The following is a 15951-nucleotide window of genomic DNA, read 5'->3' on the forward strand; positions in this document are numbered from 1 at the left end:
CGACAGTGACAGTGACAGCGACAGCGACAGCGACGGGACAGTGACAGCAGCGGGACAGTAACAGAGACAGGGACAGCGATAGGGACAGAGACGGGACAGGGACAGCCAGGGGACAGTGCCAGGGACAGCAACGGGACAGGGACAGCAAAGGGACAGGGGCAACAACGGGACAGAGACGGTGACAGAACAGGGACAGGGACAACGACAGGGACGGTAACGACAGTGACAGCGACAGTGCCAGGGACAGGGATGGGACAGTGACAACGACAGGAGCGAGACGGCGACAGGACAGGGACAGAGACAGCGACAAGGGCGGTGACAGGACAGGGACAGAGCGGTGACAGGGATGGTGACAGGGACGGTGACAGCACAGGGACAGCAGCAGCGCCCCGCTGCCCCAGCTGAGCCCGGACAGCCGCACGCCCTGAATTCCCTCCCGGTTTTGGGATAATCCCGAGTCGCGATCCCCACGCGTGTCCCGCTGGCTGAAGGAAATCCCGGAAAGAATTCCCGGAGCCCTGCGCTAATCCCGGGCTCCCTCCGGAACAGAACTCGGGCTGGAAAAGCCACCAAGTCCAGCCTAACTTCGGTAAAGCCCGGTTTATCTCGGTGGAGAACCGGCATTGGAAGTGTCACGACACTGCTGGCGACATCGCCTTCCCCTTGGGAACAGCCCGGCTCATTAACTCCGCTGTCTCATTAACACGCGGTAATTAACAAAGATCCTCGGGGGCTGCGGCATCCCCGCACCTCTGGCACCGGCAGGAATTCACAGCAGCGCCTGGGAAGGAGGAGATCCCTGGGATGGAGGAGATCCCTGGGATGGAGGAGATTCCTGGGAAGGAGGAGATTCCAGGGATGGAGGAGATTCCTGGGAAGGAGGAGATTCCTGGGATGGAGGAGATTCCTTGGAAGGAAGAGATTCCTGGGAATAAAAAGGTTGCTGAAAAGGAGGAAATCCCTGGAAAGAGGGAGATCCCTGGGAAGGAGGAGATCCCTGGAAAGGAGGAAATTCCAGGGATGGAGGAGATTCCTGGGAAGGAGGAGATTGCTGGAAAAGAGGAGATCCGTGGGAAGAAGGAGATTCCTGGGATGGAGGAGATTCTTTGGAAGGAGATCCTTGGATGGAGGAAATCCCTGGGATGGAGAAGATTCCTGAAAAGGAGATCCCTGGGTTGGAGAAGATTCCTGAAAAGGAGGAAATTCCTGGGATGGAGGAGATCCCAGGGAAGGAGGAGATTCCTGCCCAGCAGCAGCTCCATCACCCCTGGAAACCGCTGGAATTCCCAAAAAGAACCAGAGAAATCCCAAAAAATCCTCCTTCCCAGCGGGATTTGAGGTGCACATCCTCAGCCGCTGCTCACCTGATTCCCGCCGGTTTTTGGGGAGAATATTCCCAAGGTTTTCCCATTTTAGCCCCAAACCCCACAAGCTGAAAGAGAGGAGATGAATCCAGAACATCTGGGATTTTTATTTCCTGGCTTTTCTCGCGGCTCCAGCTGTGTTTGGGCGGCCTGTGCTGCTTGTTCTGCTCGGAAATCACGGATGCAATATTTATTTTTCTATGTCGAGGAGGGTTTGGAAGTGCTGGGAAAAAATTCCTAAAATTCCTGATCTTGCCAGGAAAAAAGGGATGGTCTGCAAGTCAGCGAGCCTGTAATTTAAAAATGATCCAAAATATATAAAAATATAAATATATATTAAGAAAATGTTTTACATCACTTTTTAAAAAGAATCAACTTTGTCTTGCAAAGTCAGCAATAAAAGCAGGGTGTCGTGGATTTGCTTTAAACTGTTTTATAATTAATTTCATAAAGTAATTATTAATTATTCTTTCAGGAGCGATTTTTTTTCCTGCTCCAAGGTGACTTGAGCTTTATCAAATCCTGGTATTTTCAGCTCAAAATGCTTTTTTTGGGGGGAATTACAGGGAAATGCAGACTCCTGGAGAGCTCCCCAGGTCACAAAATCCAAATGGGATATTCTGAAAAATTGGGAATTTGCTCATTGTCCTGAATTTTGTGACCTTTTTGTGGGACTTGAATTTTCCAGGGAGGTTTCTTGGAGCAGCCTTTGCTCTCCACTTAATTCCAGATTTCTCCAGGGAAGCAAAAACTCAGTGTGTTTTACAGAGGATGCTATTAAAAAAAATATTTTAAAAAATTATATATATATATATAAAATTATAGATAAACATCTTTATAAAAATTGACTTTCACCACTGTTTGTTTGTAAGTATTTTTAATCTAAAATTGATTTTTTTTTGTCTCACCCCCAGCCAAACCTGGAATTTTGTTTTCCTGTCAAGATTTCCTCGCCCATCTCTGGTTTTAAGAGTTTTAATCTCTTTTTCTATGCAAATTCCACCTGGCTCTGGAGAATCCCAAAAAATCAAAGCCCTCTGGCATCTCTCTTTAAAAAAAAAAAAAAAGGAAATTAAGGTTTCTGAACCCACCCTGCAGCAGTTTGGGGTTCCCTGAGCTCCTGGGGGGTTCCAAACCCCACAGATGTTGAGCTGCACCATATTTATTATTGAGGGAATATTGCTTTGAAATGTTTAATTGTTTTTAACAGGTGTAAATTCTGTATATTTGTATAAATAAATGGGTTAAATATTCACTGTGAGGTGTCTGATAAAATTGCAGCCACGGGATTAGAGGCAACACCAAGAAAAACCCCCAGAGAAGGCCAAATGTGACAAAAATAGGGAAAATGTGGATTTTTCCCAAAGCAGAGAGAAAAAACAGAACCCAGGGATCCCAAAATAAACAGGATTTGTGCCCAGCATAAAACAATTTGTACCAAATAACCCCTGGAGCTCAACAGGAGGAAAACATGGGAATCATTAATTATTTACAGGGAGAATTAAAATAAAATTCTCTAAATACAGCTCAATTTTAGGGATGATTTTTTTTTTTTTTTTTTTTTTTTTTTTCTATTGGGATATAAAAAAAGGGGGCAGGGATCCACTCAGGTGTTGTGGATGAGCTGAAAAAAAAGTGGTTTAATGTTTTATTCTAATTTTTTTTTCTTATAGTTTCCAATAATAAAGTTTCTCTTTCTACCATTTAAAATTCAACCTGTTTTACCTTCCTCCTAATCCTATCTCACAACAAAAAAATTCAAATTAATAAACCAAAACCACTACAGCTCCATAAATATCAGGATGGATTAAATCCCTGCATTTCCTTGGATTCCTGCTCCTATTCCTGGATGTAAGAATTATTGTTTTGTCCTTCAATTATGAATTTTCCTGATTTCTCTCACCCCAAAATACCAGCAATGATCCCACTCTCTTCCCTCATTCCCTAATTTCCTTTTCCACATTTATCCTGATTTCTGCAGGAGTTTTACTCCCTCCACCTGACAGACTGTAGAGTATTAATTTGAATTTTTTTAAATTCAAATTTAAATCTCTCTCAAGCACAGCTTAATAGAAATAGAATGAAATATATATTTAAATATAATACCCCAGGGCCCTGCTGTTAATTAGCTAAGCAGAGATAATTAGCTGTGAGTTTTTTTTAAAAAACCTTGTTGGGATTTTCTGCTTTAACTTCCACTGGAATCTGATAAAAAGTGATCCCAGAGGAGTCTCCAGATGGAAAAAACAAAATCCCAACCCCACTGAACACCTCAGGATCATCAAAGCCTTACAAGAATTCTTCTGAGCTTCCTTCCCTGCAAAGAAATAAATTTGGAATATTGGAAGTTGGTTTGGATTTTATTATTTTATAATAATTTTTTTTTTTGTCATTCATTTCATTTTGTATTCCAGTTTTTAATTTTGTAGGAGAAAGCTCATTCTTACAGTCTGGTTCTTCTGATGTGAGTAAAACACAACTGGAACTGCTCCAGTTATTTTTAGGGATTAAGGAGAAAATTTTATTTAGAAAAATATCAGGAATTGGACCCCCCCTCAAACCCTGACATAAAACAATTATATTAATGAGGTCAAGGCAAAAATCCCAATATTCCAGTGGGATTGCTGCCTCAGGAAAAACCACTAAAACAGCTGCTGGAAAATTCTTTTATAGGACAAAACTTAAGGAAGCTGAACTCAAAAATGAACATGGATCTGGAATAACCTGACAGCTCCCAGCCTTTCCAAAGCACAGGAATTACAGGAAGCCACCTGAAGATAAACTATCAAATATTCAAGATATTTACAATGTATGTGAAGCATTCCACAATTTTTCCAGTATTTATCCAAGAAAATTCCCAAGTGTTCAGTGAGAAGCCTCCTGTGTGGATTTTGCAAACAGACACAAGACACTGCAGTTCTCAACTTCTTTAATACTCTTGATGAAAAGAAAATAAAATGCAATCAAATCCTTGAAGTAACAGCTTGTACGGATAGCAGAGGTCAGGGATGGGATAACAGCACAAATTCCATGTTAAAAGGATCAATCCTGCCCCAAAATCCAGAGCCAACACTGCAGGGGAGCAGGAAAATTTTGGAAAATTGGGAATGGAGAGCACTCCCTGCTCCTTTGGGAAGCTTTCCAAGGCAGGGATGGGCAGTGGTGACAAGGACAGAGAGGCACTTGGGCAAGGAGCTGCTCCTAAAGCCAGGAGAGCTTTGTTAGGCCTGGCTTAGCCCTGAGGGAACAGCAGAGCCTGGACAGGGCTGGGACCCATGGGGAAAAGCTCCATGGTCAAGTTCAAACTCCTGGATCCTCAGACTGAGCTGCAGCACATTGCCATGGAATGAAGCCTGAAGGATTCCCATTGTCCCAGGAAAAATTCCTCCAAAGCTGCCTGGGCTGAGATCCAAACCTGCTCTCTTGCTCCATCCCTGCAGCCAAACTGCAAGGCTCTGAAATTCCAGCTATTTCAGGTGCCTTGGAATTCCCTCCCTGCTGTTCCCCCCACTGATCTGATCTGTTTTTGTGATACCTGAAGAGCCTGGAAGCTTCCTGTTGAAACATCTTTCTAATTGCAATAATTGATCCTAATTGCTCCTTGCATTTCCAAATTCCAGAGGCAAGTCTAGATTGCACCCAAGTACAGGAAAACAATGATGAGATCCAAGCATTGCCCTATTATCTCTCTTTTTTTTTCTGGTATTTAATGACCTAAGAAAGTTACAAAAGCAACTTTAAATTACATTTAGATATATAAACTAATTAAATATATTTAGCTAACACTGAAAAAATAAATCCCAAGCACCATGAAGACAAAAAACAATAAGAGATGAGTAATTCCAGGGTAATTAAGGACTTTTTATGGAGCCTCTGGATGAGTTGGAGACCACTGAAAGTTGACCTCATTCTCAATTTCCACCAGCAAGTGAGTGATTAGCCCAGATTTTATTAAGTTCTGTATTCTGGGAGAACAATTTTATGACTCATTCCATTTTTTTTTTTTGCCAGTTCCTAATTTCAGACAGGGAAGATTAGTTGGAAATTTCAGTGGCATTTTTGGAGGATTTTGAATACAAAGTTGATGAGTGAAAGGCAGAACTGTCGAGGTAAGAACACAGAAAATTAAAAAAGGAAATGATCACTCCTGTGCTTCTCAACACTGTCAATCCATATTCCAAAGCCACATGTGGTGAACACACATTCCCAAAAAGACTCCAAATAAATAACAGCTACTTTTATTCTCTAAGAACACTTGGAAAGTGAGGAATTCCTGACGATGCCGAGGGAGAATCAAAGTCAAAGCACCCAGAATCAGGCGAAGCTGAGGCAGCTGGGAGGGCTCAGTTCCCACTGAGTTTCCTCATGATGGGGCTGTCAGGCTCAGCATTGGTGAAAATGCTCCCCACCACCACGTGGGTACCCCAGAGGTTGTGCCTGATCACTTTGCAGCAGCCCAGGTCATCCACGGAAAATCCCAAGTGCCGGTAGCGCTCGTCCGTCTCCAGCAGGGGGGTGTTGGTGTAAGGCCCAAAAAACTAGAGGAAAAGAACAAATTAAAAGAGGATTTTCCACAAAATCCTGAAGGATATTTGAAAGCAAAGGCTGAGTTCAGCTGTGCCAGGCTGGTTTTATGTTGAGTTTGACTTTGAAATGTTTTCCTTTGGTACTGGAGTGAATTTGGGTACCAGTCCCACCCTCACCTGTGGAAATTCTGCAGGAATTAAGGACAGAAACAGCATAAACAAGACATGGGATAAGGAGAGAAACTTCCTAGGAAATAGCAAAAAAAACAACTGAACTTTGCAATAAGTCCTTAAAGAAAGTTGGTTACAATAGCAAAAATGTGATTAAATGGCAACCAGGTATTTAAATTAAACTGGTGTTTAAACCATAAGCAGGTATTTAAATTAAACTGATATTTAAGTTGCAAGCAGGTATTTAATTTAAACTGGTATTTAAATTGTAAGCAGGTATTTAAATTAAACTGGTATTCAAGTTGTAAATAGATATTTCAGTTCTTTATCTCAGGAAGAAGCTTCTGCCTTAAAATCCACTCCTGATTCTTGGCCAGGATGTTGCTGCTGGAATCTGAAGACAAAACCCCACTTCCATCAATCCCTAATTCCCTCAATTCCTGGAATTCTGGGAAGCTTCTACACCCCTGAACTGTCTGTTCTACCTCACAAACATCCTCTGTTTGCCTCTGTTGACACAAAAAATCTCTGCTTTTTGTAGTGTTTTTAAATAAAACCCCACTAAGCTGAGCTTTGCCACGATCCCCTTGAACTGTGATATGGTTTTAGCAGAGTTCAGACTAAAACTAAAGCTCCCACTGTTCCACAGGAACAAAAAGTTCATTTTTTTGGGGACAAAGGGATCATTAACAAGTGCAAAAAAGTTTTTTAAAGCCTTCACCTGCACAGGTGTCAGGGTTCCCAAGTTACCTGGGGAGGGCACAAAGTCAGCAAAGGATTTGGGGCACAAAACTTCTCCAGTTCCCAAAAATCCAATTTCATTTCCTAACAATGCACTGAGAGCTGACCCAGCTGAGCTCATGGTTATAATCTTAATTTATGAAAGGAATTCTCCTGAAAAAAGTTGGGATTTAAGGCAAATTCCACACAGCAAGAACTTACTGCCAGTCCTGAGGAAGGGTCAATGAAATCAGCCCAGTAGCCCTCAGAAGAAATTGCATAGCAGATTTCCTTGGCACCATTGATGAACTGAAAGGAAAAAAAAATGGGAAAAGTATCAAAAAAGGTTATTACACAAAAAAAAAAAAAAAAATTCTAACTTTACCTGTTATAAATAAAATCCTTTATTTATTTATAGTGATAAAAATTGGATTTGCTCTGCAGTTAGTGCCCTAAGCAGCTCAAGGCCCCAGATTTATAAAAATATTATTTACTCAGCTTCAGTCCCTTAAAGGTCCAAAATAAGGGAAATTTTATCTTTTATAGCAAATTCTGTATTAGATCAAAATAAGAGCTATTTATCCTGTACTGCAAAATCTGTATTAGTTCAAAATAAGGGAATTTTATCCTTTACAGTAAATTCTGTGTTAATTCAAAATGAGGGAATTTTACACTTTACAGTTAATTCTGTATTAGTTCAAAATAAGGGAATTTTATCCTTTACAGTAAATTCTGTGTTAATTCAAAATGAGGGAATTTTACACTTTACAGTTAATTCTGTATTAGTTCAAAATGAGGGGAAATTTACCCCACTAAATTCTGTATTTTGATGGCTCTGATGATTAATGATATCCAAACTGTAAATTAAATCCCAAATATCACAATTTTAGACACAACATTTCTGATCCAGGATCTCTTTTGGTGTTGGAACAACCCCTGAGAGTGAGTTTAGCAAACACTTGAGCTGGATTAATGCAAATATTTAGATTTGGCTGTATAACCTCATTTTTTAGCCCCTGAAATGAGGATTTTTCAGGTGAATTCTGCCAAGCAAACCAACATTTCCCTGTGAATTTGCTGCTTTTAACCCCCCCAATGACTGGATTAGACTTGACAGGGAGGTGCCTGAGGAAGAAAGATGCCAATTAACACATAATTAGACCAGATTAAAACGCCAAAGAGCAACAGCCCAGAAATAATTCAAAGAGAAGAACACACTGAAATGAAGGGAATTTGAATTTCTGTGTCATTTTGTGTTGCTTCTTTTTTTTGGTGGTTGATTTAGAGAGGCCACATTTGCATTTTAGGAGATTCCCAGATTCATTTCAGGCATAAATGTGATTTATTTACAGATTAAATGCTTGGTTTGTGGATATTTTACAATTAATAGGTAGGAAATGTTCTAAGGGGGAATGGCAGCAGTGAACAGCGACACCTGGTGGGGAAAATGTAAAGTTGTGGAAAATGGGAAATAAAAGAGATTTTCAGAGCCCTCTGGTGGTAAAAGAACAGAAAAAGGTAAAGATGAAATAAAAAACTGAAATGCAGGGTTAAATAATTAAAAACATCCATGAAAGTGGGAAAAAACAACAGAGAAATTGGTGGGTTTTGTATTTTTTACCAGTAAAAAATGCTCAGACTCTGCAGTGGAATCTTAATTAAATGACAGGAAAATAAAACCAGCAGTGAAATCTCACAAAAATCCATTGGATTAAAACTGGAATAAGTGAGAAAAGAGTTGCTGGGTCAGAACAACAATCAAGTATCTTTATTAAGATTTTAACAGACTTTTGGTCACCCCACTCTGAAGAATTCTAAGCAGATATTTCACATAAAGCAATTTTAAAAAAATTAAAGCTGAGGGGAAAAGAATTCTTGATTTTATAAGAGAAAAGGATTAACTCCAAAATCAAATTTCAAATGCTGAACTCACATTTTCTAAGAGCATCTCTCTCTCATCCTCCACCTCCTGGCTCCACACTGTCATGTCATTTTTGGTTTTCTGGGTGACAGTGAGCACAGTCAGACGGTTGGAATTCACCTCTGGGAACAGGGACTGGAAATCTGAAAAATGGGAAAATAAAAACAGTTTGTCCTGTTCTTCCATTGGAGCCTTCCCCTCTCACCCACACCAACTTTTCAGGCAGATTTCTCTTTTTTAATTTGTTTTATTCCCATTTCATTTCAGTCATTTCCTCCTTGAATAATTTAAAACACCAATTCAGTGCTGGCAGAAGTTTTACAATTCCCATTAACTCCAGAATTTCCCTTAAAATGTAATTTTCAGTTGTTGTTTAACTGAAATATTAAATATTGGAAAACAGAAAAGTTTGCCCTGTTCTTTCATGGGATGTTTCCCCTCTCACCCATACCAGAAGATTTCCCTTTTAAAATTTGTTTTATTCCCATTTAGTTTCAGTCATTTCCTCCTTGAATAATTTAAAACACCAATTCAGTGCTGGCAGAAGTTTCATGATTCCCATTTGTTGTTTTATTCAGCAATTCCAAAAGATTTGGGATAAGGAATTAACTCCAGAATTTCCCTGACACTAAAACAACTGAAAATGACATTTTAACTGAAATATTAAATATTCTCAGCAGCAAAGCTTTGTACACTCTGTACAATGGAATTTTTGTAATTATTAACTGATTTTTGTAATTATTAACTCTGAATTAACTTTTTTTACACCACATTCTGTGCTATCAGTGACAGAGCATTTCCTTCACTTTTCATTTGAAAAGTTGGGATTTTTTTGCTATAAATAAATAAATTCAATATATAAAGAAATCAAAATGAACCTTTTCTCAGCAGCTCAGGACAGGCTTGCACTGCACATTCCACCTTGGCATTTTCAAAGTAGGTTTCAGCATTATTGATTTGCTGCTTCTGGGGAGCATCAGAACCCTAAAAACCACCAAAATCCAAATTTCCTCAGTTAATATCAAACAGGAATAACTTTAAATAAATAATATAATAAATAATTTTTTAAAAATCAAATAATAAATAAATAACATGAAAAATGGTTTAGTGATCAGATACATTTGAGCAGCTTCAGATGATTTGCAATGAGACTCCACATTTTTTATATTAAATATTAAAATAATAATATTACTAAAGATATTAAAAGTTCTTAGAAAACAATATATTAAAAGTAAAATAGATTTTGGTATTACTTAAATCCACACAGAAATATTTATATTTTATAGAAATACCAAAGTTTTATATTTTAAAGCAGAATACATTTATTATCCAAAATTTAATACCCATATAATACCCAAATATTCTTATATATAATATAAATATAAGCACAGAGTATAATAAATGTAAAATACATGTTTTATATATAATATTAATACTGACATTTTTGTTAATTATCTGAAATAACAGTTCTATTTTTAATATTATTTATATTAGATTGATAATGGTATATTATATATAAAATATATATTAAATATAAAGCTATATATATTAAACATATAATTATATTATATATATAATATAGAACTATATATATAATTATATTGATAATTTTGTAACAGCAGGTCTGGAGACTGACATTCTCCCATTACCAAAGTTTGTAAATCCAGATCCATTAAATAAAATAGTGAAGGAAATTTCAATTTTACCCAGTAAAAGGGCAAACAGCAGATTTAGAGACTGAAATTCTCCCATTACCAAAGTTTGCAAATCCAGATCAATTAAATAAAACAGTGAAGGAATTTTCAATTTTAGTTAGTAAAAGATGGTGAGACTTGGCAAACAGCAGATTTAGAGACTGCACTTCTCCCATTACCAAACTTTACATAGTGAAGAAAATTTCAATTTTACTCAGCAAAAGGGCAAACAGCAGATTTAGAGACTGAAATTCTCCCATTAAACACCCCTAAAATGCTGTTTCAAAACATCCTGAATCTTTTAATCCTAAAAAAACAACTTCAGGCAGCTTCTGTGACACCTCTTGCCCAACCCAGCTAAAATTCAGATTTCCAAAGTGTGCAGAAAATGCTTTTTCAGGAAGAAAAGTGGGATCAGGTGTTCTCACCTGGAATTCATTGATGTATTGTGCCATGACAAATTCGTGCCTCTCACTGGCTGAGGGCTCTGCTAAAATGTCAGGGAGGCTCTTGGAAGTTTGGGATTTCTTCTGGGAAGCTGTGCCATGGAGGTGGCAGTCAAAGCCAATGTTCCCAGGCAGCTGGAACCTCTGATCCTGGGGACCAAAGGGCCCCATCACCTCATCTGGCCACACGGTCCTGGGACCTGCAAGGATTCCACTCAGGAACACAAAGAAAAGCAGGGAAAGGCAAGGGAAACAAAAAAAAAAAAAAAAAAAAAAAAAAAAAGGAGGAAAACCCAAAGGAAAACCCAAAGGAAATCAAAGAAAACCCAAGGAATACCCCCCAAAAAAACCCAAAGGAAAACCAAGGAAAACCCAAAGGAAAATCAAAGAAAACCCAAGGAAAACCCAAAGGAAAACCCAAAGGAAAACCCAAAGGAAAACCCAAAGGAAAACCCAAAGGAAATCAAAGAAAACCCAAGGAATACCCCCCAAAAAAACCCAAAGGAAAACCAAGGAAAACCCAAAGGAAAATCAAAGAAAACCCAAGGAAAACCCAAAGGAAAACCCAAAGGAAAACCCAAGGAATACCCCCCAAAAAAACCCAAAGGAAAACCAAGGAAAACCCAAGGAAAACCCAAAGGAAAACCCAAAGGAAAACCCAAAGGAAAACCCAAAGGAAAACCCAAAGGAAAATCAAAGAAAACCCAAGGAATACCCAAGGAAAACCCCCCCAAAAAACCCAAAGGAAAACCCAAAAGAAAACCCAAAGGAAAACCCAAAGGAAAACCCAAAGGAATACCCAAAGGAAAACCCCCCAAAAAAACCCAAAGGAAAACCCAAAGGAAAACCCAAAGGAAAACCCAAAGGAAAACCCAAAGGAAAACCCAAAGGAAAACAAAGAAAACCCAAGGAATACCCCCCAAAAAAAACCAAAGGAAAACCAAGGAAAACCCAAAGGAAAATCAAAGAAAACCCAAGGAATACCCAAAGGAAAACCCAAGGAAAACCCAAAGGAAAACCCAAAGGAAAACCCAAAGGAAAACCCAAAGGAAAACCCAAAGGAAAACCCAAAGGAAAACCCAAAGGAAAACCCAAAGGAAAACCCAAAGGAAAACCCAAAGGAAAACCCAAAGGAATACCCAAAGGAAAACCCCCCAAAAAAACCCAAAGGAAAACAAAGGAAAACCCAAAGGAAAACCCCCCAAAAAAACCCAAAGGAATACCCAAAGGAAAACCCAAAGGAAAACCCAAAGGAAAACCCAAGGAAAAACCCCAATTCCATATGAGGATTTGATGACAAACATCAGCAGCGCACAAGTCAAAAATCACACTTCCAAATTCAGATTTAAAGAGAATTAATTTGCTTTTTCTTTTTTCTAAATTTGCATTTTCGTCTTAAATTTGCTTTTTTTTTTTCCCTACTCAGTCAAAAATCACACTGAAATTGGGATTTCAAGGGAATTAATTTGCTTTTTTTTTTTCTTCTTGTATTTGCTTTTTCTCTTCTGCCAAGTCAAAATCACATTTCCAAATTGGGATTTCATGGGAATTAGTTTGCTTTTTCATTCCTTCATTAATTTTTCTTTTCTACCAAGTTAAAAATCACACTTTCAAACTGAGATTTCAAGGGAATAAATTCCCTTTTTTCTGCCTTTTTTTCCCTAGCAATTAAAAAATCACACTTGGAAATTGGGATTTCAAGAGAATTAATTTGTTTTTTCTTACATAAATCAGGAGGTGCAGCAGCCACATGAGGCTCATCTGAGCCAGAGGATCCTGCAGTGGAAAAAGCTTTGGCATTTCCAACTCTTTTAACCAAGGAATAAAAGCCTGGGAGGTAAGTGACCAATCTTGCTCTGTTACAGAGCACCTAAGGAGAGAGAAAAAAAATCAAAATAATTAGTTATTAATAAAATAAAATAATAATTTAATAATAAAAATTAAAATTATTATTTAAGCATAGCTCTGTGAGTCACAAGAAAAATCCTCCCCCAAGAATTATATTAAAATTGTAATTATGGCCAAGTGCAACATCAAGATGTAGAAGTATTTTATTGTCATTTTTACATTTATTTATTGTTATTGCTGTTCCAAGCAAAGAAAAAGCCTTAAAAACAAGTAATTTAAGTGTTAATTAAAGGTCTCTCATGCGAGGAAAAAGCCTTGAAAATTTAAAATAGCACCATTGAAACCACACAATTTAAACTAAATTATGGCTGGAGTTAAATTAAAAATTTAATATATTAAGTTAAGAATTTAATCTAAATTATATGGATAATAGAGATTTTCTCCATGATTATTTCAATGCATGTCACCCTGGAAAATACAAAGCCCACTTGCCACAGTGTGGGTGTTTTTTTTGTAAAATTCAATTTTTCACGTGAGGAATAGCAATTCTTTTGAGCAAATGAAAGAAAAGGATCTTCTGGAGCTTTGATTCTATAAAAATTGATGCCAATTTACATCAAAAGAGGCACTTTCAGAAGTGGTTTACTTTTAAAAGAAGAGAATAAAAGGTTCTATTTGGTTGTTTAATATAAAAATTGCATTTAAAGTATCAGGACCTAAGGCAGTAGAAGGTTTCTCATCCAGCACCTCTGTGTAAATATAAAATAATTTTTACCAAATTACAAAAACTCAAATGCTTAAAGACACATTTAATTTATGACTTAAATCAATTATTTACACTTCAAGCCTGGAGCTGTCTCGTCCTAAAACAGCTTTAAAAGGTTCCTGTAACACAACAAAAATCTGATTCCACTCAAATCTTTTTTTCTTTATTATGTAAAATCACTACAGAAATTTAATTTTTGCATGATGATGATGTTATAAACAGATGTAAACAATTAGAGCCGAGGTGTAATTAGCAGAAAAGAGCCATTTTTCCTTATTATCAGCCTCACTTAACACGGAGATGTCACTAATTACAGCTCACTCATGCAAATATTTACACACCTGGCATTACACAAGAAACAACACCGAGGGAAATAATGAATTATTCATGTTCCCATGGCGAGGGCAATAAAAAAATAAAATAAAAAATCAATAAAAGGTGTTTTATTATCCAGCCTGAAATCAGCTGTTCCAGAAACACTGAATTCCTTCGTGGCTGAGCCCAGGATAAGAGAAGAAAACACAGAAAAAAATGTATTTAATCCTCAATTTCATTGTTCCTGGGATATTTAAACTGAAAAAGAATGGATTGGGGATATTATGAATAAATTCTTCCCTGTGAGGGAAAGTCCTGCCACTGAATCCCAGTATTATGAAAGATGTTTGGGACTTAGAATTTAATTATTTTTAAGGTCCTTTCCTACCCAAACCTGTTTGTAACTTTATTTAATCCTCAATTTTCCGCCGTTCCCGTGATATCCAGCAGCGTCACTCACTCACATTGGCCATGGCAGACGCTGCTCCCCCCTCGCTGACAGGCCTGGATACTCCTGGAAAAGAGAAAAGGAGAGGGGAGAGAACAGAAAGGGAAAAAGGAGAAAAGGAAGGGAAAAAGGAAAGGAAAGAGGAAAAGAAGGCGCTGGATTCCCCAGCCCCGAAACCTCCTCACACCCCGCACGGCCTCCCCCGCGTCCAAAGAGAGCTGCGGCCGCGGACAGACAGCGAGAAGGAAACGGGAAAATGGGAGAAGGAAGCAGGAAAAAAAGGGGGAAAAAACCCCAAACAAACAAGGAAAAAAAAAAAACCAAACAAAAAAAAAACAAACAAAACAAAACAAGGAAAAGAAATAGGAAGCCCCGGCTCCACTCACCTCTTCCTGCAAATGGCGGCGCTCACCCGCCCCCGTCACGCCCGCCCCGCGCGCCCTCAGGCCGAGGCAGCCGAGCCGCGGCATCGATCCGCCATGGCGGCACCGCGGGGGATCGGCGCTCGGCTGCTCGGGGCTGGGGGAGGCTGCGAGGGGGAGCGGCCACGGCGGCGGGGCTCTGTGGGGCCGGGGAGGTTTCTGTGGGATCGGTGATGGTGGGGCTGCGGTGTCCCCTCGGCTGCTCAGGGCTGGGGGAGGCTGTGAGGGGGAAGCGGCCATGGCAGCGGAGCTGGGGAGGTTCTGTGGGATCGGTCATGGCGGGGCTGCGGTATCCCCTCGGCTCCTCAGGGCGCTGTGAGGCCGTGAGGGGAAGCGGCCATGGCGGCGGGGCCGGGGAGGTTTCTGTGGGATCAGTCATGTCGGGACTGCGGTGTCCCCTCGGCTCCTCAGGGCGCTGTGAGGGGAAGCGGCCATGGCGGTGTGACCGGGAAGGTTTCTGTGGGATGGCGGGGCTGGGATCGGTCATGGCGGGGCTGCTGTGTCCCTTCGGCACTCGGCTCCTCAGGGCGCTGTGAGGCCGTGAGGGGAAGCGGCCATGACAGCGGGGCCGGGATGGTTTCTGCGGGACCGGCCATGGCGGGGCTGCCGTGTCCCCTCAGCGCTCCCCAGCCCGGCTCGCCCCGTGTGAGGCCGCCGAGCTCCGGCCGCGGTGCCGCAGTACCCGCTCGGAGCTGCAGGGGGTGGGCACGGAGCGTCATCCCTCATCCCTCCATCCCACCATTGCCAAAAAAATGGGGAGAAAAAGGGGTTTTATTGAAAAAATTGAGGGGTGAGGGGGTTTTCTCTAAGGAAAAGCGCAAAGTCGGGGGTTCGCTTGGAATGGGGAGCATCAGTGGTGCTTCTGCTCCAAAACTCTGACTTCGGGGCAACACTTTCAAATAACTTCTACAAAATAATAATAAAAGTATTAAAAACCTTCTTCAATGGCTTCCTTCCCTTTTTTTTTTTTTTTTTTTTTTTTTTTTTTTTTTTTTTTAGTGGAAAGGCTCCCCAGCTCCAAAAATTAAAACTCTTCCTTCTCTCTCTATTTTTATTTTTTTTTCCCCTCCCATTTCTTTGCTGTCTGTTCCAAGCAGCGTTGCTGGTAAAGGAAAGGGAATTTTAATCTTTCCCAAATAAAAGTTTGGGCGTTTCCATCCCTCAGTGACTCTGCACAAGGCCTTGAATTTATTTTCCTTCCAAACCAGAGGTTTCTGGACATTTATTTTACTTTGCCACTGGTTTATTAGCAGAAATTTATTAACATAAACCAGTGCCAGGGGTTTCCAGAGTTCAAAATCAGAGCAAGA

At 39.8% G+C, this 15951-nt stretch overlaps 1 protein-coding gene across 1 annotated transcript; it reads right to left on the reverse strand.

Annotated features, from left to right (window-relative positions):
• Positions 1 to 5293: 5293 nt before the first annotated feature.
• MMADHC (metabolism of cobalamin associated D) lies at positions 5294 to 15102 on the reverse strand. Its single transcript, XM_056496065.1, has 8 exons — positions 14606 to 15102; positions 14236 to 14285; positions 12568 to 12712; positions 10825 to 11042; positions 9581 to 9686; positions 8715 to 8845; positions 7004 to 7090; positions 5294 to 5902 (listed from the first exon to the last, which is right to left on the reverse strand). Exons 2-8 carry the CDS (start codon positions 14242 to 14244, stop codon positions 5708 to 5710), a joined length of 891 nt encoding a protein of 296 aa, XP_056352040.1. The 5' UTR covers positions 14245 to 14285; positions 14606 to 15102; the 3' UTR covers positions 5294 to 5707.
• Between the last annotated feature and the right edge of the window lie 849 nt (positions 15103 to 15951).

The sequence above is a fragment of the Oenanthe melanoleuca genome, chromosome 7 (genome assembly GCF_029582105.1).
Source record: "Oenanthe melanoleuca isolate GR-GAL-2019-014 chromosome 7, OMel1.0, whole genome shotgun sequence".
NCBI lineage: Eukaryota > Metazoa > Chordata > Aves > Passeriformes > Muscicapidae > Oenanthe > Oenanthe melanoleuca.

Excerpts from the sequence above, each read along its gene's own strand:
- MMADHC (XM_056496065.1), bottom strand. Across the intron at positions 11,043-12,567 it reads TGCTGCACCTCCTGATTTAT|GTCCCAGGACCGTGTGGCCA; the intron begins GTAAGAAAAAAC and ends GAATCCTTGCAG. Across the intron at positions 7,091-8,714 it reads GAGAGATGCTCTTAGAAAAT|TTCATCAATGGTGCCAAGGA; the intron begins GTGAGTTCAGCA and ends TTTTCCTTTCAG.